This window comes from Falco cherrug, chromosome 9 (genome assembly GCF_023634085.1).
Source record: "Falco cherrug isolate bFalChe1 chromosome 9, bFalChe1.pri, whole genome shotgun sequence".
Taxonomy (NCBI): Eukaryota; Metazoa; Chordata; class Aves; order Falconiformes; family Falconidae; genus Falco; species Falco cherrug.
Window position 1 is genome coordinate 13,037,693 of NC_073705.1, and position 26,325 is coordinate 13,064,017.

At 44.7% G+C, this 26,325-nt stretch overlaps 1 protein-coding gene across 1 annotated transcript in view; it reads left to right on the forward strand.

Annotated features, from left to right (window-relative positions):
- CACNA1B (calcium voltage-gated channel subunit alpha1 B) overlaps nucleotides 1-26,325 on the forward strand; it is a 297,443-nt gene that overhangs the window by 218,376 nt on the left and 52,742 nt on the right. The window contains 11 exon segments of the mRNA XM_055720862.1: nucleotides 44-865; nucleotides 2,110-2,324; nucleotides 4,489-4,609; nucleotides 8,076-8,205; nucleotides 9,732-9,791; nucleotides 11,044-11,150; nucleotides 14,913-14,924; nucleotides 19,604-19,700; nucleotides 22,205-22,365; nucleotides 23,562-23,699; nucleotides 24,607-24,808. Of these exon segments, the coding sequence (XP_055576837.1) occupies nucleotides 44-865; nucleotides 2,110-2,324; nucleotides 4,489-4,609; nucleotides 8,076-8,205; nucleotides 9,732-9,791; nucleotides 11,044-11,150; nucleotides 14,913-14,924; nucleotides 19,604-19,700; nucleotides 22,205-22,365; nucleotides 23,562-23,699; nucleotides 24,607-24,808 (2,065 nt within the window).

The window sequence follows — 26,325 nt, forward strand, 5'->3', positions numbered from 1 at the left end:
TGTGAAGTTGGATACTAACTTTTCACCTTCTACCCCTCCTTAGCAAGCAGCAGAACTCCTCCAAATCCAAGTCTGTTTGGGAGCAGAGGACCAGCCAGATCCGGATGCACAATTTCCGAGCCAGCTGCGAGGCGCTGTACAATGAGCTGGATCCAGAGGAGCGGGTGCGTTACGCTACCACACTTCACATCAGGCCAGACATGAAGACTCATCTGGATCGGCCGCTGGTGGTGGAGCCGAGGAGTGAAGGGAGGAACAACATCAGCAAGCTGAGCCCTGTGGACGTGCAAGAGGTGGAGCAGACTAAAGTCAGCTCTACTGATGGGGCAGAGGCTCCGCGAAAGCACCACCGACATCGGGATAAGGACAAACTGGGAGAGCAAGAGAAGGGGGATGTGACTAAGGATGAGAATGGGGAATCTGGTGCCAACAATAAGGAGGAGCGGCACAGGCAGCACAGAAGCCGCAGCAAAGAGGTGGAAGGGGGGAGTAAGGAAGGGAAAAGTGATCGCAACAGGAGTCAGGAAGGGGGAAAGAGGCACCATCGCCGAGGGTCAGTGGAAGAAGGTGCCGAGAAGGAGCACCGTAGGCATCGGACTCACCGGCACTCTGCTGAACGGCAAGGCAAGGAAGGCAACGGGGCAATCAATGGGGCCAGGAGTGAGCGGCGTTCCCGACACCGGGGAGGGTCAAGGTCTGGAAACCGGGAAGGAGAGCCCGGCTCCAAGGGTGAGAATGGAGAAGAGCCTCACAGACGGCACAGGTTCAGGAACAGGGCTCTGTCAACGTATGATTCAGTGGAGAAGGAGAACGGGGAGAAGGAGGGGGAGGCTGGCGAGAAGGAGCACCGGAATCATCAGCCCAAGTAAGTGAGTGCTGCGTGGCCAGGCTTGTCCCTGGGACAACTCGAGGGTCACAAGGCCCCAGACACATTTCAGGGAATTACTCATTCCCCTCCCCATGGCATTCCCTGCTGTTGTTCTTGCACTCACACCAGCCACCGTCGTAACCTGCAGCTCTGTTTTGTTTAAATCTGTAATGACAGAGGCTCCCTAAGGTGACTTCAGTCCATGATGGCCCATAAGAATAGCTCAGGTTTAAGGAAGAAAATATCCATGATGGAAATACCAACAGGCCCTCTAGGACATAACATCAAGCAGAGAATTTCACAGCCTCTGAAGGAAGTTTCCAAGGGACATATTTTTAAATGGCATACAGTCTTGCTTATAGCCCTTTGGTTTCCTGTTTTTTGGGGGTTTTTTGTTTGTTTTGTTTTTTATCGTGAGCCTGTCAGCTGCATCACCAGTTGTCGCAGCACATGGTTTCTTCCATTAAGAACAATGATGTACCCCATTTGATTTAATTCTCATGTAAGTCAAGTGAGAAAAATAGTATTCGTGAAGCATTTGGAGTAGTTAATAAAGAAGGATAGATTGCCTTTGTAGCTTTATTAGTCTGATGGAAAAGAAATTTCACTGGGATTCTTTAGAATAGAGTTCATGTCACCGTGGAGAGCTGTGAGTGGCACTGAGATGATAATTTTCCTGTCTATATTATTCTCCTTTCAGATGAATTTCAGAACACTTTGCATACTGTTTTAGTTTGATCATGTGCACAAGCTCACTTTCCTCCTCGCTGAAATATAGCTTCTGCTGCAGAGGATTGCAGAAGCTATTTAGTTGCTTACAGCAATGTTACAGAATGGTTTAGGACTGGAAAAGAGAATCACCAGATTTAAATAAGGCCTCAGGAGAACATTAAGAAGCAGAATGTCAGACTTCATTCAGAAACCAGCTGACGCTGGAAAGCTAATGTCACTGCTACATGCAAGTGCCATGTGGTCCTTGCTTATCAACCTCAGTTCTGAGTCTCATTAAACCGAACAAAATGATGTTCAGTGGCACAGTTCTTCTTAATGTTGTGCTTGGATGTTGGAAAGGTCACATGCTGTGCCAGTAGTAAGTTGTCCTGCAATCTGGGACTTTTCTGCAAAGCACTTCCACAAAGAAAGCAGTCTATGAAACTGAGCAAGAGATGCAGCACCAGGGCACATATTTTATCTGCATCCTTCTTGGGCCACATTTAATAAAATCTGGTTTTCTACCTTAGGGAGAATCAGTGTGAGATTGAGGCTAGTGGAAGCGTGAGTGTCCCTGTGCACACCCTTCCCAGCACCTACCTGCAGAAAGTGCCCGAGCAGCCTGAAGATGCTGACAACCAGAAGAACGTGACACGGATGATTCAGCCACCTCTGGACAAAACCATCACTGTGAACATCCCTGTCACTATCACTGCCCCGCCGGGGGAAACCACTGTCATTCCAAGTGAGTGCCTTTGTCCCCCTGCTTTTTGCTATGAAATTGCCAGAAAAGAGCTAACTTTCCTAGGAGCTAGCAACACACACTGGGTGATGGGGGCTCTCCTGGCCACCAGCATCCTTGCAATAGGCAGGCAGGAGAACTTCATATAGGCTTTACAGTTCATGTAGCCTGCAGGAACCCAAAATGAGTGCCTGGGTCACCTGGTGGCTCTGGAAGACACCACGTAAGGTTCCCTGGAGATGGCTCACCCAGAGCAGATCCACAGATCTTTACATAAGAGAAAGATGAAGGAGCAAGAAAACCAGCACAATGTTAGTAACTGAGAGCGGTGCAGCAAAATAAGCAACTTGTGTAGCAAACTGGTCGAGAACTTGTGAGCAGAGGAGAAGGTCCTCTGCTTTATCACCTCCCTTTGCTGCCATGCTGCAAGCTCCTGCTCCCACAGCGCTGTGCCACAGTTCCCCTGGTGTCCCAGGGGCCTGGCTGACCCCAGATCCCTCAGCAAAGGAAGGGGAGGCAGTGGCGTTGCATTCAAGCCCACAGATGGAATTCATGCTCCTTGGCGTGTTAGCTGACCCCGTCGTGGAGCAGCACATCTTTCATGGCTGCACAGCTACCAGAGCACCCACCTGTGACCCTGCCACCTCGGGCTTCTGCAGGCTGTGTAATTTTAGAGCTTCTTGCAGCCCCCTGCGCCTCGTTTTCAGCAGATCCACCATAGCTTGCCCTTTTCCAGAGCTCTCTGCCCTGGGTCTATCAGCAATAGATTTACGCCGTTTCACAGATGGTCCCAACATCATTGTGCCCCTCGTCTGCCCCGCAGCCACCATCCTGTTGTGACCAGCTTGCGGCTCATCCCTGCCAGCAGAGGCACAGCCTGGAGAAGTCTCGAGAGCTGGGGGTACAAGGAGAACTGCAGGGTGAGATCCAAGAGATCCACCTTAGGTTGCAGGCTGTCAAGACTCTGCTTTCCAGGAAGCACAGCCAAAAGCTAGTGGTTTCTATGCGTGCTTTTTCACTGTGTTTTCAGCCACACGAGACTTGTCTTTCCACCCCCTCATCCCTCTTCATTCTTCTTCTTTCTTAAATGGTAATTTAACTATATTGCAATCCTGAGTTCCTGTCAATCAAGATTTATTAGGCTCTCTCTTTCCTGGTCATTTCCTCTGTATCTGGCTTGAGATACAATAAGAGTTTATTGAACATGTCACTCACACACAATGAAATGTCATTTTGTTGCAAAATAAAATAAAAAGTAATAAACCCCCCTGCACCCAACACATTGTCAGTGGGTGGGATTTTTGGATTCTAGGTTCCATGAATTAATAGACAAATATGTATATCTGTGTAGCAAGAGAATTTGCAGCATAAATGTTTTCCAGTTCATATATTGGAAATTATCTTAAGTAAATCACTCTATAAACTCACTGCAAGTAAACTTATGATGGAAATTATTTCTAACTTTTGGAAGTAAGGTTCAGAACAGTTTTCTAGAAAGGGATCATGTAAATTAAAAACCTGATGTGAGATGGAGCTTGACACCTTTATACATAGAAACCTCTGCCAAACCTGGGGTGCACTATGCAGGCACAGAGCTGGGGGGTCCAAGAAGTCCCTTCCAAGTCTCTGTTCCTAACGCTGGGAAGTTCAGCAGTTTTAGTCCCAAAATTATTAAAGCTTGTCTATGAATTTGTTCTTCTACATATTCCAAAGCCAGTCATGCTACTGCTCCATGGGAGAAGATACAGAATTATGCAGTCGGTTAGACTTACCGTCTTTTTTGCTTTCCAAGGATCCCTAGCTGATCCTGTGTCCCTAATAATTTATGAAATTTGGAATGAGATTTCCATCCCCAGTTTGGCAGCTTTTGTATATGTAAGTGTAAGGTTTCTTTGCCTGCGCTGGGCATCTTCGTTTCCTGGCCATTTCTGAGATATTGCTCATCAGTGCAGTTAAGGAGTATAATTGCAGTGTGTATCGTCCTGTAGTAAATAGCGGTGATAATAATCAAATGATTGTTCATCACGTTTAATCAACATATTCAAAGGCTGTTTGCTATCCCAGCTGCATTGTTTGCATATCCAGCTGTTGTAGGCAGCCTGCTGTGTGAAGACTGCAGATACATTTTTAACTCTCTCGTTTCTGTCTCCTTCAATTCATATTTCAGTGAACAATGTTGAATTTGAGGGTAAAACAGAGGAGAAGAAAGACATCGATGACTTGACGAAAAATGGGCCTAAACCAATCTTGCCTTACAGTTCCATGTTTATCCTAAGTCCTACAAATCCGTAAGTCCTCTGACTCCGCAATACCACTCACGGGTTACAGGTACTTCAGGCACTGGTATTTCAAAGCAATAACATTAGCTTGATCTTCATCTCTGCCAGTCAAACACGTTGGGAAATTAAATAAAAGCTCATGTAGGCTGCAGAGCAGATGCTGCCTTTCAACCAGGCATTCCTGGGAGAATAAATTGCCAGGACAGGGAAAAGAAGATGCTTTAGGCAGGTCCCTCTGATGCTCAGGTGGGCAGTTATTTGCTCTGCTGTAGATCACTAAAGGGTGGGAGCATGGACTGTCGCTGGGTCGTTACGGACATTATTGGGAGAAGCAGATTGGGGGCTGGTTTTGTTGTTGACACAATTTTGCAGGTTCCTCGGCGGGACCTCATGCTCTTTCCATGCTAGTACCATTGCATCAGTGAAAACTTTGAGCTTCTGGGAAACCTGAGTGGTTTTCATTTGCCAAGGCTGGGAGTACAGCTTGTGGGATCTGCTGGGATTACAGCATTGCTTCCGCTTCAGGCATCTCTACCTCATGGGGAGCTTTGTACTCAAAGCCTGTAAATACTGAATATGTCGCTCTGAAGGGCTGCAGGACTAGACAAGAGCAGCAGGGGTTGTAATAATTGTAGCATGAAGTCCTATGAGTCATTTTAAGCAGTAACTTAGGGCAACGTAGGGCATTTGAAACTTCTGCCAATGCAGAGACCTGCTAGGACCAAATGTGATCATTTCTCTCTGGCTCAGGTAGACATGTTGCTTTCTGGGGTTGTACACTGTGTGCTCAGATACCGAAGGTGAACTCAGGCCCTTCCTTTGGCAAGATGATTTAAGAGAAGAATGGGTGCTGCTGCACCTCCTGCTGCTCAGGGCTGTGGCATCCTGGCTGCCTGTGCGGTCAGTGGAACAAAACGGGCTGCTCCGTGTACTCATCTTTGGCATCAGAAATGCCTCTGTGGTGGAAGTCATGGTCTGACACCCCTGGTCAGTAGGCAGGCTGAAGAGTTTCTTTAAACTCAAGTGCCAGCTGAGTAGTTCATGCTGCAGTCCTGAAAGGTCCAAGATGATACAGCTGTGAGCAGAAGGAATTCGTCACTGGGGGAAGTTAGAGACTATCTGTCAGTGCCAGCCGTTAGGGAGAATGACCCCAAACTACCACTAATCTAATCTCATCTCCAAAGGAAATGAACTGAAAACTCAATATCTGATCCTTCTGCCTCAAACCCGCAAGAGAGATGCTTGTGTTTCCCCTCTGCCTTCCCCAGCCACCTGCCAGGCAGACCTCAGGACACTTCAGGATAAATGAGCCAAAACCCCAGAAAGTTGCCCCTTTTCAGAACACTGTGATAGCATCGTGCTATTTCAAATACAGCAACGTGTCCTTTGAATTCATGTGAAGGGGGTGGGGGGGGCACTTGTAATATTTGCACTTCAAATACAGCAACGTGTCCTTTGAATTCATGTGAAAGCGTTAGATGAGGTGCACTCACAATGTAATTATACTTTCTGGGTCAAATTTGAATTAAGGAGCTTGGCCCCTGCCTGGCTGGATAAGGAAAGAGTTATTTCCCTAATATTTGGTAGCTCAAGCCTCTTTGTTTTGGAGTGACCACCAAAAATGAGTGTTAGCCACAAAATGTCTGCTGAAGGCAGCACTGCAGAGTGGGAAGCTGGATGGTCCCAAGCCCAGAAGGGTCTGAGATGAGGAGTGGACCGGGCAGAAAAAGAAGCAGAAGAGGTTTTTTTCATGTGTGTCTTCTCTCACCATGTCCTACAGTTTTGACCTTCCGAGCATCATGGTCCAGGGTTAGGCATGTTGTTTCAGTTGCCTTGCAGTCTTCTGCAGCGCACATACCCCTTCCCCAAAAGCTGTACTAAAAGACCATTGAAAAAACAAAGTTCACTGGAAAAGACTTGTTATAACACAGGGCCAAGGGGAAATAACAAGACAAAGACCAAACTCTAGGAATGTCAGCGGCTTGTTTTTCTTCCTCTGGGCAAGATTCAGACCCAGCTGGATCCCCTCAGGTGTTTTGGCTGGTGCTGACTTCTCAGGAGAGGTCTTTCTGTTTGCTGGGGTATGAAGGTTTTCAGCACATCTATTGCAAACTATCTCCCTTCCAAGCCCTGCTGGGGATGCATGACCCGGGTGCTTCTAGTGGGCAAAACAGTTCTGAGAAGCGTAAATGAAATGTGTTACTTTCCAAGTGCCACCACCCCATTAAAGCAGACATGCATTTAAAATGAGTTCTCAAGCACCACTGGCAGTTTGCAAATAATCCCACATCTCACTGCTGGTTATGAATGGTGAAGATCTGAAAATAGGGTCTTGTTATTTGTCTGATGAATCGAGTTTGATGCAAGAATTATGGTTACAAATGTTATTGAAAATGTTGCCTTTCACTTCTATGAATTTGTGGAGCACGTAGATGAAAATCATCTTCTCTTGGGCTGATGACCCGGAGTGAAGGGATCCACAAAAGCACTTTACTTCATGTTATTTTGTATCAAATCTGTTTCCTTGGTATTTGTAACTCTCTCTCATTCTGAATCCATTAGCAAGCCAGAGAAAAGAGATATAAGTAGATGTGAAAAATAAATTTTAATTCTAACTGTTCAGATATTTGCTTAGAGAAAATGTGATACAGTAACTTAATTATATTCTCAGATAACAAAGTTGTTGGCAAGTTGCACATATAATTTGATTCTTGGGCAGAACCAAAGTCCTTTACTCAGCTGACAAATAGGGTGCAAATGTGGAGTTCTCTGTGCAGTTAAGTGTTAGTGAATTGTGGCCAAGGAGAGTTACTAACTGAAGTTTGTGAATAATTTTGCATTGCTTAGAAATTGAGGCATTTGCCACTCAGACATAATTTGTGAAGAAAAAGATTAGATTAATCAAATATATCACTAAAGTATTTGTGCAGCTTATAAAGCATATCTTAGAATAAAGTGCAGGCAGAAGTACTTGGCAAGAGAGAGTTTGGTAGAAATAATACTCATAGTTACAAAGCCAATTTCAGCTAAGTCTCAAAGTGCATAGCATATATCTCAATTTTAAAGGGATTAGTTGATATTAAAAGGATTGAAAACCTCGTTTTGAACTCACAGGACTTTAGCCTGTGAGTTCAAAGTGAAAAGGATGGGGGAGTGTATAAACATAATTTGTAGAATTGAGTCTGAACACTTGAAAGCACTCAGTGCCCCTTTGATGGGTGGGTAGATGTCATTGCTTTGCAGAGGGGTAGAGAGCAGTGCGGAGATGTTAAGTGTCTATCTTTAAATCCCACCGCAGATCCATTGCAATCGAGAGTTTAAAGCCATCAATCCTGGTTTTTATTTTCTTACCATTATTGTAATAGGAATCCTAAGGTGGTATTCCTGACGAACGTTGTCCCACTAGCCTTTTGCAGCACTGCGCCTGGCTTCCAGCACCCGCAGTAGCCCTACCATGTACTTATGTTGTTCGCAGGATTCGGCGTCTGTTCCACTACATCGTCAACCTGCGCTACTTCGAGATGGTCATCCTCATAGTTATAGCCCTCAGCAGCATTGCCCTGGCTGCAGAAGACCCTGTCCAAGCCGAGTCACCGAGGAACGATGTAAGTACCAACCGACATGGCCAGAATAGTCGTCGTGCTTCTCCCAGCAGTTGTGCACGTGGCACATCCGTTCCCATCTCCAAAGGGTAGCATGGTGCATGGGCAAGTGAAAAACTGGAGCTTTCTTTAATGACATACTCAAAGTAGCTTGTTCCACTGTCCAAGGGCTCACAGTTCCTGTCCCCTTCTGCTGCTTCAACCACATCCAAGGTTGAGAACTTGGAGATCACCAGGTGTTTGGCTGGTGTGAGTTCCCTGGAAGGAGCCTACGCACCCTTCAGCAATGGGAGAGGCTTCCCCACTCATGAGGCAGGGTGGTCCTGCCATCCCCTGCTCCTGCCAAAGCAGGGCTGAGGAGGGAAAACCAACCATAGCTTTTTATCTTGGTGGGACATAGTAACAGTCTCCTAGAATTAGTAGCAAATTACTGATCCGTGGATGCCAAACCACACTCGGAGACGTTGCAGATGGGTGCCGTTATGAGCAGTAGTAGGAGTGTGCCATTTTACGTGACGGCATGCTGCCCAGGAGCGTTCGTGAAGTAGATAGCTGGGCATCTTTTTTTGAGCACATTCACATGGGGACATTGGCACAGAGCTGGTTACAGTTACATGACGACTGAAAGTCTACGGAACTGAAGATGAAGTATAGAAATTGCAGTATGCAGTTGCCTAATTTTGGACTCTTCTCAGTGTAGATAGTTGTAGGATGTGAATATTGTGATATTTATATTGAGTTCACATCCATTCACTATGTATAACCATATGAATCTGTGATAGGTGTATCCCATCCACAGAATTATGTTAAGATTTAGAGATCTATAGATATTTAATGGACTGGTATTGCAGTTACCAGGATGTGCGCTGAGGAGTCTGTGTTCATCCAACCCCTTAAATTAAGGAACTGAACTGCTCCAGAGCACAGGTCGTCAGACTGGGTCAGAGCAGGAATTGCCTGGCCTGGCCTCCTGCTTCTGGACGTGGTCAGTACTAGCGTTTTGCAGAGGAGGATCCACAAACCCCTGTGTCTGTATCCATAATGAGCTGAAGAAGCTACAAGCAATCTCTCTTCCTCATCCTTAATAACTGTGGAAGCAGTTTTACAAAAAAGGATTTTATCACTCTCTTAAACTCCCAAGGTCTTTAATAATACTATCATCAGCTACAGCAGAAGAGAAACCCAGGCTGCTACACAGATGCTGGCAAACAAGCTCTTTAGGAAAAAAATATTCAAATATTTCAATTTGAAATATCTGTTTAGCCTTATTAAACCTGCCATATATGCAGGTGCACTGGAGCAACCCATGGGCATGCACCCTGCAGTCTGGCAAGGGCTGGAAAAAATGCCGCTGTTTAAATCAGATGATTCAAGTTTGTGCTTAAGCTATTTGAAAGCCTCCCATCAGATGCTATTTACCCATTGTAGCAAATAGACCATTGCTAGAATAGACTTTTTACTCTTCGCTTAAGTGCAGATTATTGCAGTGTGTAGTCTCCCCCTAACATGCATTTCTTTTCCCCACTTAGGCTCTGAAATACTTGGATTATATATTTACTGGTGTCTTTACCTTTGAGATGGTGATCAAGGTAAGAATTTTTCCAAGCAGAAAGGTTCACCTCTTTTGGATTTACACTCATCTACTTGAGGGAAGCTGTAGGAAGAGGGTGGAGCACGCAGGGGCTCCCAGGGAGGTGGTGATGATGGGAAGCTTTAACTCAGGAACAGCCAGTGCAACAACAGATGCCTTTCTGTAGGGGCTCTTCTATTTTCTTTAATCTCACATTTTATGGAGGAAAATAAGTATATCTTTAGTAGCTGTGGTTGTGTAAGAGGATAAGAAGAATGCAGAAGAACGATGCAGAAATGCCCGTGTGTGGCTAAGGACCTGGGAGCTGTTAGACATTACTGAGACACGTCTGATTCTTCCCTTTTCCTTTGATGCTGGTCAGGAATATTAATAGCAACTGATTCTTGGTCTGTCATGTCACGAAAAGCTGAGGTTTTATCTTTTTACTTCACTTAGTAAGGTGATAGGTTTTGCTAAGACTGTGGACAGTAACTTTGCAGAAAGCACAATTCTCATGAAGTCAGGATTCATTCTTAGGGTGACGATGGAGTTAGTTATTACTGTCAGAGCAAGATGCAGAAGAGAAGCAGAATAAAAATCAGATTTTCCCTGGTTTGCTCAGTAGAGGGATTTGAAGCGAGGTGAGGAAAGTAACGTTATGTGGGCAGTTGTAGAGCTCTCAGAAAAACAGATCAAATGTCTAGCATGGATCTGGAGACTCAGCTGTAGATCTTGAGCAGCACTGTAAGGAGAGACTCAGCCCCGTGCAGAAGCCAGCTGGGCTGCCGCGCTGAGCAGCATCCTTCAGCAAGCGCTGGCAGGCAGGTGTCTGACTGTTGCGTTTGGCTGTGGGTCTCCCCATCCCCGCTTTGTGTTTGGTTGTGTAATATCCTGGGCCAGTTGTTAATTCCTACTAATCTGGTAGGATTGGGGTAGAATAAAATTAAACTATGTGGACGTTTCACACGCAGACTGCTGTTCCATGAAATAATGCATGTCTGTACGAAGATTGCTATGCAGCAGTTAGTGCTCTTGTCTCTTGTGCTTTTGGTTATGGTTTATTGACTTCAGCTTTGCTTTTGATGGAGCTCTCTGGGCCTCTTAGAGCTAAGCACTTTGACTAATCATCTGGATGTTGCCCCGCTGCTGTGAAGCCCTGAAGAAGAGTTTGTGAAGGGTCGTTTGATCGAGGACATTCCTCTGTGCTTCAGTAGCATTGATTCGGTACTTGTTTTAATAAAACTCTTTCTTTTCATGTGTTTCCTCTGAAGATGATTGACTTGGGGCTGTTACTCCACCCTGGCTCCTACTTCCGTGACCTGTGGAATATCCTGGACTTCATTGTGGTCAGTGGGGCCTTAGTGGCATTTGCCTTCTCGTAAGTACATTTTCCTTCATATCTGAATTTTGAGGAAATAAGTTGCAGAGGAGGCAGGACCCTGGCCTATAGAGCTTGTTGAAGTGTAGTGTTTGTGGCTCTGTTTCTCAGTGAAATGTTCAGTTTCTGCCGTTTATCATCTCATGGCTCTGGGGGAAGAAAAAAAAATCCCTAAATTTGTGTTGAGGAATCTCTCGAAAATTCTCTCAGCTTTAGGTTGAGGCCATTCACTGCTCTTGCAGACATTAAGCCAAGATTTGTGTGGCTGTATCTTTTCTAGGATATACTGTAACGGCCTGTGGCAGTCCAGTGTTTTCAGGCAATTGTTTTAAAAATTGTTCTTGCTATGAAAAAATAGTTGATGAAATCAGCTGATAACTCAGTGAACTCTTTACAAAGCATTATTTCTGGAGTCACAGATCTTTCTGGTTGATATACCTTCGGTATTTCTCTCTCCTCCTCCTCTCTCATTCAGCTTACTTGTATTTCCAGAGAGTTTAACTTCTAGGGCTAATTGCTCCCTCCCACAAACACAGCTCTCTATTTTTGACATTAAATAATGTTTCATGTTCTTCTCTAACGTCATGGAGGATTTTGAGTGAGAGACACAGAAGAATTGCTTTTTTAAAATGAAGATTAACTTTTCATTTGAGCTTTTTCTCTCAGAAGAGACCAGAGGAAGAGCAATGCAGGTTTTTCAGAACTTAGGGAGCTCAGAGTTGGATGATGGAAAGAAATTTTCCACGTGTAGTTCTGGGCCACAGAATAATTGTATTGCAAATATTTTCCCAAGAAATTCTAGGAGATGCCCTGGAAACAGGCTAGAGGACTTGGCCAGTTTAATCTTCTGCTAAATAAGCCTTGAGTAATTACAGTGCACATTTACCAGCCCATGCCCAAACTCCACTCACCTGTTTGTTGACATGATGATTACAGAAGGCAAAGAAATTGTTTTACTTGCTAATGGGAATTAGCAGCGCTTTACTTGCTAATGAGAAAAAGCATTCACCTTTGTCAAGGAACTGCAGAAGCGTGTCTAGTGTATTTTAGACTGACAGTCATTTTTAGGCAGACAGCCATATCCATTGCTCCTTTTTATGTGCTCTGCTGATGAAAAATGCTGCCACGTCCCTTGCAGCACAAAAAGTTACTGGGACCTTTCTGGTGAGGTTGGCCTGGAATATTTCTCAAGGCTTTTTCATGTTCTGAGGTGGCAAAATCCCTTTCACAATAAGGCTGGAAGATTTGCATTTTAGATCTTCTATTCTTCATAGAAAATGTTGGACAAAACAAGTGAGAGCTAATTTGCCCAAGGAGCGGATAGACAGAAGGAGAGGGGATTGACATGCTGGCACGATTTTGGACCAGTTGAGGAGTGGCAGGTGGTGATATTGGGATCTGGGCGCTCTGTGCCAAATCCTACACCAAAGAATTGTTTAGATCTTGGAGAAAGTCATGTCCAATACAAGTTTTCCAAAAGGACGCTCCCCTCCCCTTGTTAAAGACACTGTCCCTATTTATTAGAAATTTGGTTTTCAGAGAAGCTGAGGGCTCTGTTGGAAGCAAGATTGTCTTGAGATGGAATTGCTGGTCTGGTCTGGTGAATGTCTTGCTTATCTAAAATTTGACATCCAAAACTAGGCTGCTTTTTAAGCTTGACTAGACATGTGTGTGGCTTAGTTTCCCTGCACAGGAGCTGTATTAGGGTAACATCTTTCAGAACTGGATATGGTCAAGGCTGAGTTAAGCAAAAAATTACTAAAAAAGAAGTTTAGCAAGTTAACGGAGGTCCTCGGAATTGAAGAGAGGTATGAAAGTAAAATATTATTCATCACAAGTATTGCTTTGCAAAAAAGTATTACCCAAGCCTGCGGTTCACTGAGAATTTCCCATTTTCATTAAGAATTCAAACTTTCAAGGCAGGCTGTGAGAAGGGGCATTTTGTGAGCCCTTCGGAGCAACTCCGTGTGCCGTGAGAACAAACACCAGAGTCTGCCTTTAAAGAATCTTCTCTTTGAACAAGATTTTCTTTTGGACGAGTTATGAACGAAAATGAGTAATATTTAATCTTTCTGAGTCTTTCAGTGCTCAGGTTTTCTGTTGCTCACATTGGGCCATGAATATCTAACAGCACCTCATCAGCCTCTAAATAAATTACTTGTACATTCCCTGACTGTGCTTCATAATAGTGTGCCCCAAGCTGCTTCTATTTTACATGCTCTTTGAGTAAGTATTGAGCAGGGATTTGCAGAAAGCGAATGCGTAAAACCTGCCTGCCTATTTACTGTCTCCCAGATTAAAGTGAGTCAAGCCTATTTCTGAGACCTGGAAAAATTTGAATTTCTTTTGTAATTTTTATTATGACTGTAACCTCTGCTACATGCCCGTGTTGCGGCAGGCAGGGAGTGCTGACGTCCAATTCAGAGAATACTTGCGGTATCTCTGGTCTAATCTGAGAGCTGGCAATCCAGTCGTTGGGAGGAGATGATTTGCTCTCTGTTCCCACTAGTCCAGTTATGAATACTAACAAGTCTCAGACCGCTGAGATGAAAATTGGGTAGATAGTCATGTCCCTAGCTCAGCTGCCTTGTTTGGGTAAGCCAGACAGACGCACCCAGCCTGCTGAACCTGGATAATCCTGAAAGCAAGCTCTTGGAGAATAAACTCTCTAATCTTTGTTGTTTAGTTAGTGGGATTTTTCTAGCAAACACTACAGTCCTGTCACTCATCATCAGTGTCACTGTAAAAATGTATTTAATGTAGCTGTTACTGGTTACTGTTTGCAAGAATACACAATTGCCACTCAGTGGGTGTGATTTAATTCATGCATGTTCTTGACCTCATTGGTGTCCAGTGAAGATGATGTGAATCAACTTCTTGCTGAACAGACATGTCACTGAAAACCTTGGAAAATCAGAGCCCCCTGAAAGTCTTCTATTTGGAATACTGCAGCAGCCTATATTTGTTTAGGCGTACAACGTGTTATCAGCTGTTGCTGCAAGGTTCACAAAATCCATCTCAGCCTCTCAAACTAGCTATCAGCCTACTTTCTGCCTGTAGCTCTTTAGAAGCTATTTTGTGCTTGACTGTAGTTCAAAAAAATAAAACAAAATGTAAAACATGGCCCCCAGTGAGATGCTACAAATATTAATAACATTGATGATGATGATGATAAAATAATGCCTTCCATTTAGCAATGTATGTCAAAGAGAAATTCCTTTCTTTTGCTAGAGATAAACACGCCACAAACATACAGACATGTTTTGGTCTTTAGGGAAATAGGAGAGGAGCTTAAAGCAAACTAGCAAATTTATCAACATTTATCAGCCCCAGGTGTAAAAAGTACTTGCTTAATAGAAACAGCTGATGAATAGCAGCGCAGAGATTGCCTTTTTGCATTTTAAACAACAGAAAGGCGCTGGAGGTGCACGTAATTTCACACTGCTCTTTGAAAGACCAAACAGCAGTTGCCAAACAGTCCAGGTTATTGCCTCCCAAAGTACTGGAGGGATGAAGGTGTGTTTGCCCTGTCAGCTGAGGGGCTGATGCGCCATGGGGGGGGGTGTGGGTATGTGCTGCAGAGCCGGTTTGTTGCTTCCTTGCTTGTTTTTACGAACATTGAGTTGGTGGGTGTGGGACAGGGATTGGGAGTATCTGCCAGCACATATCCGTGTGCACGGGGTGCACTGTATAGCCTTATGTTTCTGTTTGTCATTGACTCTGCTCTTTCTTTGTCTTCCTCTTGCTGGAATCTCTCTCTAGGAGTTTCATGGGGTAATATGTTATTCCTGTCTCTTGCTGCACCGTTATGCCTGTCACACATGTGTGCACACACTCGCCACTGTGGAAACAAACCATGTTACACCCATTGCATCGACTCCTTTGTCCCTTTATTACTCATTATTCAGTGAAATGTATTTTCCCTTAACAATCCTCATTCATCCCAGTTTTCTTTAAGCAGAGGACAGAAGCAGACTAGAAAGCTAAGTAGACCAGAGAGTCTTGACTAGAGTCAGAAACCACGATAAGCAGATATATTTGTACTGAAAAGATTTGAGGGGATGACTTGGTGGGTATATTGTTAGTGTGTGAATAGTAATCCATGAAAATCCTCATAACTTGGTTTAAAGAAGCTGTTTTATTCAGAGGATTGCACCTCTAAACTATGTTAGCAGTGCTGGAAGCATCAGGACTAATTTCCTGCAGCCTGGGCAGCAAGACCCAGCTGGGATTCAGGCTGTCCACCTCTGACACTGGGGAAAAGTCTTTGGCATGAAAACAGAGTATAGAGAGCTTTTTGTGAGGTTGGCAGGGGCGATTTGTAAAGGAGGTAGAAAAAGTATTTAAGCACCTGCAAGGAGGTGGCAGTTTTGTTGTCCATGCAACTCCACTTCGGGGACAGCGGGGGAGGCAGAGCTGCAGGGTCTCACGCCACAGTCCCGAGCCTGGGTGGGCTCCTGTGCAGCAGGTAACCCAGGCAGGTGCTGAAAAGGATGCACAGAACAGTGTTTGGTGTGGTCCGGGAAACCGGGTACTTGTTTCTTGCTTCTATCTAGGAAACCAGATTGTTTAGTCCCTGGGAGAGGGTGACTTTGTGCTTGGGCAGAGTTCTGTGACCTCCTTTACTCTGCGTGGAGGAATTCACTTGCCACCCTGGGGATTTCAGGTGATGACAGGAGGCAGCGACTCCGCCTTACACTCAATATTTGATGACCTGTCTCTAAGAGGCCCATGTTACATGAAATCAGAGCTGTCGGCAGGAGCAACAGAAACAAGAAGCTTCCATTTTAAAGAACTATTAATTTTTTAAAGGATCGTTTATTTATTAAAGCGAAAAGGGCCATGCAAAGCTCTTTTTAAATATTGTTAATGTTTTAAATAAATGAGCAGCAAACCGCCCCAGAAAAAAACAGGACTGGACTAATGCAACCAGAATTGACCTAATGCGATTTTTTTCTTGGCAGTGTTCTTTTTTTTTTTTTTTTTCAAAGTCCATGGGCTTCTTTTCACTGTCTGCCTGTATCCTGCTTGCTCTCCTGAATTTTGTAGTTGTTATTCTGCAGTCACCTAAGATCTTGTCCTTCCATAACAATTTATTTTTGTTATGAGGAATGTTCTGGTCAAATGTGTACTAGTATACAACTTCTGACTGAATCCTAGTTCCATCTGGACCTTTTATTTTGTGGGGCATCTGGATTTGTGTTAGAGTGGTGTAAAAACCACTCTTGGCAGAGGGGTTCTTAAAAGCACTGGAAAAAACCCTTAAGATTTTATTTGAAAGGCTGAGATAGTTGCAGAAGATCCATTTAATTAAAATGCAATTTGCATCACTCTAGCAGGAACCTTACTGTGACAAGAAATCAGTATGCTTTTTCAGGATTCTCTATATGACTTAGATCATAAATCCCATTAACATTTAATTGGCTCATGCTCTTTATTTGCTTAGGTGCCTGAAAGGAAAAGAAAATAAAATCAACCCTTCTTAGCGTCCTTCGTTCAGGCAGAAGGAATGTTGTAAGATTGGAGCTGTCTGCCCTTCACCTCCAAGCTCTCAGCACAGTCATCCGCACGCCTCCCCGTGCGAGGGAGAACCAGCTGCTTCTCTCATAGACCCAGGAGGAAGGATTTGCTCTACCCCACGTATTCACTAGTCCCCACTAGGTCTGTTTAATCTTCCTAGGAATATTAAGTCCACAGAGGTTGTTGCTTCAGGCTTGGAGCCGGACCTGAGCTAGGTCCTTCGGTGCCAAAAAGTGTCTTCGTTCTTTGTCTTTAAGTTCCCTTCCAGGGGGGCTTGTTAGTGCAGTTGTGATTTAGTGCAAATGCATGGCAGCGTGGTGAGTAGGTGTTTAGGTCTCCTGGAAGCAGGAGTACTGGAAGACACTATGCAGAAATATCCTGTGGTTCTGCTTGAACCCAGGTGTGAGGGCTGCTGAGGTTTATTAGTTCAGTTGCTACCTGCCAGTGTCTGTGCTGCTAAACCAGGCTGTGTGTGTTAGTCTGCAAACCAGAAATGTGGACACAGATCATCAAAATTGAATAGTTCTGGGCCAAGGTATCCCGCCTCTTTCTTTCTCCTACTGCTCCAACCACATGCCCCTTAACACTCTCACCTTCACTCTTCTCTCGCCCCTACCTTCCTCAGCTCCTGCCTCTTTGCCCTGGCTTCTTCATCCAGCTAAACCCCAAAGAGCTGGGCAACAAGGATCAACCCCAGCCATTTGCTTGGCCTTTAGTGGGGAGGGGGCAGAGGGAGCAGCAGAGGCAGCCAAGGTGATGGGCTTGTGCTGGGTGACCATCAGCCATGGGGACAGGTTTGCTGGCCAAGCCAGGTGGTACCTCCTTTCCAGCAACCTACTGCCCCTTCTACCTCCCTCCTGCCACTGACTGTCCTCCTCAAGAGGCTGAACAAAGAGTTTTGCAGCCAGGGCATTGCTAAGGGTCAGACAAAGCTGCCTGGGGAGCAGGGCAGCTCCAGCTTGGCTGGCTCAGCTGGAGGCTGTGGTGACCAGGAGATGGCTGTGGTGACCAGGAGATGGCTGTGGTGGCTGTGGCAGGCTCGGTACTTGCCTGGGAGCTGGTGATTTGAAAGCAAGTATGTGAAGGCAGATATGGGCCAGATCTTCAGTTGTGCTAAAACCTGAAGAGAAAGCCAGTAAAAGCTACGCTGACAGTGTCTGCTTCATCTCAGCCAGATTAAAAGGTCTTTAATGAGAATCAAAAAATGATTTCTTTTAAATATATAATAGTTACTTTGTGGCATTAAATCGGTGCTGTAACTCTGTGAGCATTAGCTCAATCACCTGGATTTACAGCCACCGGTCGGGATCCATCTGTGACTGATTTAAATGGCCCTAAAGCAGCCCTGAAAGGGAGAGGACAGGTAAATTTCCATCCTGTTCCCACCCTCCTCCATTTCTATTAAACATGTGCAAAGGCAACTTGCGTTCAACGTGTAAGTCATAAGATGACACAACCCACGGCCCTCCAAAAATTCCTTGTGTCTCACTGCTTATTGCATTTCAGGACAACTGCAGTGACTGGTAGTTGGAGGATGAGACAGGAATGTGTATTTCTAGGTTGCAGATTCCAGTCCGGTGTTAGTATTGAGTAGTACGGCATTCGTACTGAGTTATTAGTCTTTGAGAAGTGGATAGATTGTAAAAAGATGCCTTCCAGGGCTGAGCAAGGTCAGCCAGCCATGAAACTGGGTGGTTTCTTCCGCTCTTGGTGCTTACCCCTTAGCATAGTGTGTGGGGCTGGCTGCTAGCAGGGTGGGGGGAGATTTGCAGCCCCCTGCCTGCACATACCTCTTGGGTTACTAGCATTTCTATTGCTTTCCTATTGGAGAAGAGAAATATTTAGCAAACTGGAGGAGCATAGAATAGGTATATCAGCATCTGTTCAACATGTTACTCATTCACACCTGTGTTACTTCAATATGGTCTCAGACTCAAACCTATAGTAATGAATAAAACTCCGTTAAAGATTTTCATCCCATTTTTCACTTCATATGAAATGAAAGAGAATGTCATTGTTTTGCTGTTGGGTTGGAGGAAGATGTAACTGTGTCTTTTTTGTTTGTTTTGGAAGTGCACGAGGAAAGGACCCTTGTCCTTCCCATAAAAACCTCTTAATGGTAACAAGAGGAACCATCTCAAGTCTTGCACTCAGTTTTAACAAAAACTAAAACCAAAATGTGACTTACAGCACCTGCATGCGTAAGTGGGAGGTTGCCCTAGCACTGTTCCAGGCATGTAATATGCCGTCATATTACATGTTCCTGCATGGGTTTGGTAGCATGTCTTCCAAGAGAGACTCAAGGATGAGGGTACAGGCATGGAGTGGCTCTGGTCCCCAGGAGAGCTCTGTCCCTCACCATGAAGGCTTCAGTTCCCTCTGGTTACTATCTGCTTGTCTAGACACAACATCCCTGCCAGAGAAGTGCAAGAAGCACACAGAGAAACACCCTCCTGTCTCACCTAGGTGCCTCGCGGTAAGGCGAGCCAAGTGTGACTTTCTCACTTCTCCTGCCTGGGGCTGGGGTGAACATGCTAAGCCTCCTCTCCTGGTGGCTGCAGCCAAGGCGTGCTGCTCCCTGGCTTGGACCGTTGCCTGGGTGGGGATTCGGGGCAGGAAGGTCACCAGTCCCTGGGTGATGCCCAGTGAGTATCTGTGAAGCGAGTGAAGGCTGGAGAGCATGTGTGACTGAACGCTGCAAGGACACAGCCTTCCTCCTGTGTGGTGATGAACATGTCTCAAGTGGGCATTCATCCGCGGTCCTCACTAGTGTCTGCATCTGTGGTGAGGATGACACCCAAACCCTGTAAAAAATAACAACCCCAAAACGATTCCACAGCCAAAACCACCCTGGGTACCTATAGATATTCTAGCTGGTGACCTACAGACCAAACTATTCGCTCTGTTGTTCTTGTGCCTTTTATCACTTGCAGAGGAACCAAAGGCAAGGACATCAACACAATCAAGTCGCTGCGAGTTCTGCGAGTCCTAAGACCGCTGAAGACCATTAAACGGCTGCCAAAACTAAAGGTTAGAGCATAACCACAAATCTTTCTTTCTCTGGAGTTTTGCAACTGATCTCAGTGGATGCTGATTGACTAAGCTTCATCCAAGTTATTTCTGTTCCTTTTCTTTTGTTGCAATTGATCTCTTTGCCAGATTTATAAAAATAGCTGTGCAGATGTTTAGCAAATGTGAAACACTTATTTCTTTTGCAAATATTGTGTGCAATATTATGAATTACTATGAATCCACATTAAAATCAAACTTCTAAAAAAAGAGAAGAAAAAAATGCAAGTAAATTAAATTACAGTTTGTAAATGTGACGCTCTTTGAAATTATATAGGAGAAAATAGGTTTTGGAATGTTTGATTTTCCCTAGAGAACTTCACGTGAGTATTGCAAGATTTTCCACAGTCAGCCCAGAGAGAAATGTCATTTTTGCATGAGGACTTTTAATCTGTTCATCTCTTCTGTTAAAGAATATGTAGTGTGGGGCTTGATAGCAGTACCCTTTCATCTCTAGAATACTAAGTTAGGAAGTAAAATGCACCTAATGGCCTGTGGTTAGTTATTCAGCACCGTTTCACAAACGCTTTGAGATACAGCCAGCTCCCGGAAGCAGAGAATGGAAGGAGTAAAAAATTTCATCATTTCTGAGTTTTGGGAACTCCTGAATACCTACTGTAGCATGTCTTCATGTGTCATCACTGCTTGCAGGCTCTTTTTCTGTGAGAGATGGGGCGAAAAAGTGATGCGTGCTTTTGCAATGGTGAAACTGTCTGATAATTCCCATTTTCACACAGTGGCATGTAAAGGTCAGGGTCAGCTGTTATATAGATTTGCTTTTGTTCTTGCCCCCAATCCACGCTTAAATATTTTTGTTTTTATGCACTTCTATGCCTACTAAATTCACCTCAGAAAGGAAGGAACAGTTATGTTGAACAATGTAGAAAAGGGTCTTTCTTTGTTTAGAAATTTGGAATGTGCAGCTATTGGGTCATAAACCAGCCAACAGTAGCTCAGTCCTGCAGCAGGATGCTGAGCACGCTTTTTAAGTGAATGTCTTCCTTATTTTCAGGCCATTTTAGGGAGTAATTTTACCACTTCTGAAGACGTATTCAGAAATTTTTGTGTGAAGCAGAAGTCATATTCATGTGATCTGTGGACTGGACTGTGTTCAGTATGGGGCCCCTCGCTACAAGAGGGATGTAGCGATGCTGGAGCGTGTCTGGAGCCGGGCAATGGGGAAGAGGCTGGGGCACAAGTGTTATGGGGAGCAGCTGAGGGAACTGGGGGTGTTTAGGCTGGAGAAAAGGAGGCTTGGGGGGGACCTTATTGCTCTATACAGCTCCCTGACAGGGGCTGTAAACAGGGGGGGTCGGTCTCTTCTCCCAAGTAGCAAGCAACAGGACAAGGGGAAACGGCCTCAAGTTGCACCAGAGGAGGTTTAGGTTGAATATTAGGGAAAAAATTCTTCACTGAAAGGGTTGTCAAGCACTGGAACAGGCTTCCCAGGGACATGGTGGAGTCACCGTCCCTGGAAGTGTTTAAAAGACACCTAGATGCGATGCTGAGGGACATGGTTTAGTGGTAGGATGGGCAGTCCTGGGTTAACTGTTGGATCCGATGGTCTTAAAGGTCTTTTCCAACCTGAATGATTCTATGATTCCACAACTAAAAGTCTTCAAAATTATCTCAATTTTTTCTCCTGGATGTGGTCTTGTGTGCAACAATCAGCAAAATTGGTAGGGTGATTAGAGATATTTCCAGTGTTTTAATTCAGGATTTCTGGGTTGCATTAGGAGTGTAATTTTCTGAATTATTCACTTCCATTCAGAGAAACAGGAACAGTATTGTACAAATCCCATGCTTGGGCAGTAAGACTGCTCAATTTCTATTATTATGACAAACTTCTCAGACTAAAATTAAACTGCAAATTACTTGTAGCAATGAATCAGTGACAAATAACCAAATAATAAATGTATTTGAGAAGGTCTTTGTTAGAGAGTCACATATGCTGACTGAATTAGTCAGACTTAATCTTTATAGAAAGTTCATTAGAAAAGTATTATTTGAAGCATTTTGTTGTTTTGTATCTGGTGTATTTTCCTGATTATTCAAACAGTTCAAATAACAGTCAATGAATAATATATTTGATGAGTTTTTACTTATCGACTGGGAGTTAATTAAACGTGAGTAATTTTTTCATTTCATAATTGGCCATGGAAATATTTGCTCAGGACTAATATTCATCTCAGCAAGCTGTGATTGTCTTTATAAATTGTATGAGCAGCACCAGAAAATTCAGTGGCACAGCCAAACTCACTGAGAAAGCAGGAGATGTAGAAAGCCGGAGTTAATTCTCACGGTTGGAGCATGACTCTTGGTCAAACCCTTGGTGTGCAAGTCGATGAGACCACCTATGGGTTGTAGGTTGGGTAATTGCTCCCGAGTGTATTTAGATGCTAGATGCCAAGATGTTAGATGCACTTTTCTTTCAACCCCTTAGCCTTGTTCTCCTCCATCCCCAGGCTGTCTTTGACTGTGTGGTGAATTCCCTGAAGAACGTCCTCAATATCCTCATAGTTTACATGCTCTTCATGTTCATTTTTGCTGTCATTGCGGTGCAGCTCTTCAAAGGCAGGTTCTTCTACTGCACCGATGAATCAAAGGAGCTGGAGAAGGACTGCAGGTACGTCCAGGGGCAGGGGCTGTGGCAGGGGCTGTGGCAGGGGGAGCCTGGCTTTCCTCCAGCAGCAGCTCCCCAACTCTCCCAAAGCTGCATCAGTCAAACCTGCATCAGCTGCATCCCAAACCTGCTGAGCTTGATGAGTCTCCTGTAAGTAAGAGCCGTGTTTCAGCATAGTTACCCTAGAGGTGAATTTTCCCTTTTGTTGTTTTAATACCTGCGTTGTTCCTGGCTCTGATCTAGCAAATGCTTACCCGAACACTTAACACTTAACGATGCAGGGGAGCAGCCGCATTTCCCAGGGAGGGCTAGGTGTGATTTTAAGGTAAAGGTTTTTTGAAGGGATGGTGTGACTTCTCTTTCTACCTGCTGCCTTGATTCTTAGGGCTTATATGAATTAGAAAAACATAATGAATAAATAATCAGAAGTGAGTTGGTAGGCAGTTAAATAGCTCCTAATTAGCTAGAAAAGGGGACAGTATCTGAAGATCTTAAGAGCCCTGTCATGCTTTGTCCTTCCCGGCAGCCTGTCGAGGTGTATTACTCACCACAACATGCATCTTTCTCACTTGGCTTTTCTCTCGGCACCCAAAGCACCTCCTCAGCACTGCCCAGGGCTGCCCACCTCACCCGCCTCCTGCTGCCTTGCAGGCGCAGGGCATGCCCCCCCGTGGGACCCCACGCACACAGCAGCCGCAGGGGCTGTTGCTGCAGTTCTCCCTTGCAATCAAGCAGATGTGTTACAGAAAGGAAGGTGAAATTACAGAAAAGGGTATGTTGGAGGGGAACTCTCCAGGTGCCAGGTCCCTTGGCCCCTCAAAGCAGGACCCATTTAGAAGTTAGATCCAACCTGAAGTAGGAGCCAGAGACTTCTCTCCATCCAGCAGCCCTGTATTTTGTGGGGTCAAACAATCTGGGGGCCAGCTTGCCGTTAATTGCTGGCTTTGCCTAATGAATGAATACCCTGATTACAATTTCTTTCGTTTCTAGATCTCAGGTCCAGTTCCTGCGGCTCAAAATGGCTCACAAAATGGACTTTAACTTCTGTTACAAACCTAGGGGCTGTCTTTTCATTTGCCTTTAATACACAGCACAGTCGGACTCTGCTACTGGGGCTCCTCGATGCTCCTCAGTGAGTCATATGAAATGGCTGATTTGGTTTAATTTTCTCATTTGGTTTGAATCTCTGTTTTTCCTAGGGGTCAGTACCTCGATTATGAAAAAAATGAGGTGGAGGCACAGCCCAGGGAATGGAAAAAATACGAGTTCCACTATGACAACGTGCTCTGGGCTCTGCTCACGCTCTTCACTGTCTCCACAGGCGAAGGGTGGCCAACGTGAGTACATGGGACTTGGCAGGGTCAGTGACCATGGAGGTAATGGCAGTTTCCACAGCTCTGAGGGACGCATAAACAGCAGGCAACCTGTGAAATAAGGATAGTCTTTTATCAGCTAAGCTTTTGCTTTTCCTTGTGTGATTATTGGGTGAATCAGCAGGCAGGGCTCGCTCTGCGGGTTTTTTTGACGTTCCTCTGAGCTTGCACAGGGATGCTTAGGCAGTTTGCAGTACTTAGTTGCTTGCTTGCTCCAGGCTTTTGGACTTGCACACCTTTCTCAGGTGTAAAATTGATAATGGTAATGTAAGAAAATTAGGGGGAAAAGTATTGTGACCTATGCTGAAAGTATGCTGGGTATGGCAGTCCCAAAATTATATTTACTGTTCAGCATATGACTTTATTTTGGCACACTTTTCTGCTGGGACACGTGGAGTACAATTCATGGTCAGGGTTTCTCCATGGCAGGGTCTTCCCTGTTCTTCACGTTCAACTGTTTCATAAAATAAAGAGTAAAACATACAGCATCAGTCTTCCTTTTCCAGTCCCTCACTGTGTTCCCCTACTTGGAGATCATCAGTCCCTTTCTTTTCCCACCCTTTACTTCATCCCTGTTGACCAAAGAAGAGAAGCCAGATCTAACTGTATCCTCTCTCCTTGGCCGGGGGATCAGTGGATCTGTATGTAGCAAATCTCCATCATTCTGCAGAATGGTGAAAGCTGAAAGGGTTTATCTAAAAATATCCTCAAGGAAAACTTCTTCCCAGCCATAAAGATGGGAGCGAGTTTGACCTGAGCATATGTGGAAAACCCTCCACACAAGTGAAGGCCAGTGAGTGACTGTCAGGGTGTCATCGGTGCTTCACACTGATTTCATTGACTTTTCTTCTCTCTTTGCGCTTGATTGCAGCGTGCTGAAGCACTCAGTGGATGCTACCTACGAGGAACAGGGTCCCAGCCCTGGCTACCGAATGGAAATGTCGATCTTTTACGTGGTGTATTTTGTTGTCTTCCCTTTTTTCTTTGTGAACATCTTTGTGGCGTTAATCATCATCACCTTCCAAGAGCAAGGAGATAAAGTGATGTCAGAGTGCAGCCTCGAGAAAAACGAGGTACCCACGTCTTCTGAATCCAGAGTTAGCACCTGGGGGCTCAGAGCACCTCGATACCGGTGGAAGCCCACTCCTCATCCTTCCCATGCCGTGGGGGGCTTTGGAGCAGTTGTTACCTGAGGGTGTGTGGTGTAGAAACCAAAAAAATTACAGACTTTTTCAGCTTGTGCATAAAACCAAAACCAGGCAGAGCCCCTCAATGCTTCACATTAGTAAGCACTGTCACAAGTCCCCATGGACCACACCTCCGCTTCCAAGTGAAGATTGGCTTGCATGTCAGCTCAAGCATGTAGGTGTGAAAGGAGACAAATCTTTGGCCTTTTAGAGGCCAGGCATCAGATATCAAACTGAACTGCAACAGCTACAGCTCACCAAAGGAAAGCTCCTCTCACCAGGCTGGTTTTGTGCCTGGCTGAGATGATGTCCTCCTGACATGCCATGGGAAGAGTGTAGGACCAGAGCTAGCAAGTATAAGGCTTTTCTTTAATGCCCTAGCCAATACCATCATTTTCAGCTCAGGAGTCTCCCAAGTTGGATGTGATTTTTCTTTAGTTAGGGGTGTCTGTGTATCTTTCTTCCATGGATGTAACCAGTTTCCACCTGAACCCATGCAGATTTTTAGCATCTGCAACATCCTTCATCCGGGGTCCCACAGCCTCAATGACCTGTCGTGCGAAGAACCATCTCTTTTCATTTATTTTGAAACTGGATCCTAATTTTTCATGAAAAGAGATGACTTTTTAACCAGTTATTAATTAGTGCATTGTTTGTCTATATGAACAAAAAGTCCAAAATAAAGCAGAATGTTTAGAGATGCTTTACCCACATTATTTTTCAACTGAGCAGAAAGTGTTTGTGCAGTAATTTAAGATTGAATTCTTATCTAAATCCAAGATGAGAAAATGTTCCAGAATCAAAACTTCTTGTGGGTAGAAACCAATATTTAACGCAGTTTTATACCCATAATAATGTGGACAGAAACAGCCAACTAAGGGAGTCTTTGGGAGTTCACCCAGCAATATTTGTTGGATAATTTATTAGTTGAGTTCCATTCACATTCTATGAAATGTTATTAGCTGTACAGGTTTTGCTATGTGTGAGAACATACCTGAGTTTCATGATACTTTTTTTAAAACACAGATAACATCTTTACCAGTCCTCCAGTTTCTACAATTACGTATCAGGAGGGAATTAGCAGTGTTTGCTGAAGTGAGCCTGTGGATTTAAAACTCCCTTTCCCAAGTGGGATGGGATCGGGACCTACTGGGAGCTGGACTGGGATGGAAGGCTGTCTCTTAGGATTGGAGGGGGCCGTAGGGGTGCTGTGGGGTTTAACATTTCAGCAAGTGTCCAGCAGTAAGCACAATTTGGGGACCCTGCACTGCATTTTAGAGTAGTCACTACTCGCAGGGTGTGTGAGAAACACTTAGAAATACCATCCTCCACTAAATGCTCTGCTCACTCTCCCAACAATATCCTGACTGATAGAGACTGCCAGCCCTTTTTTTTTGTATTCT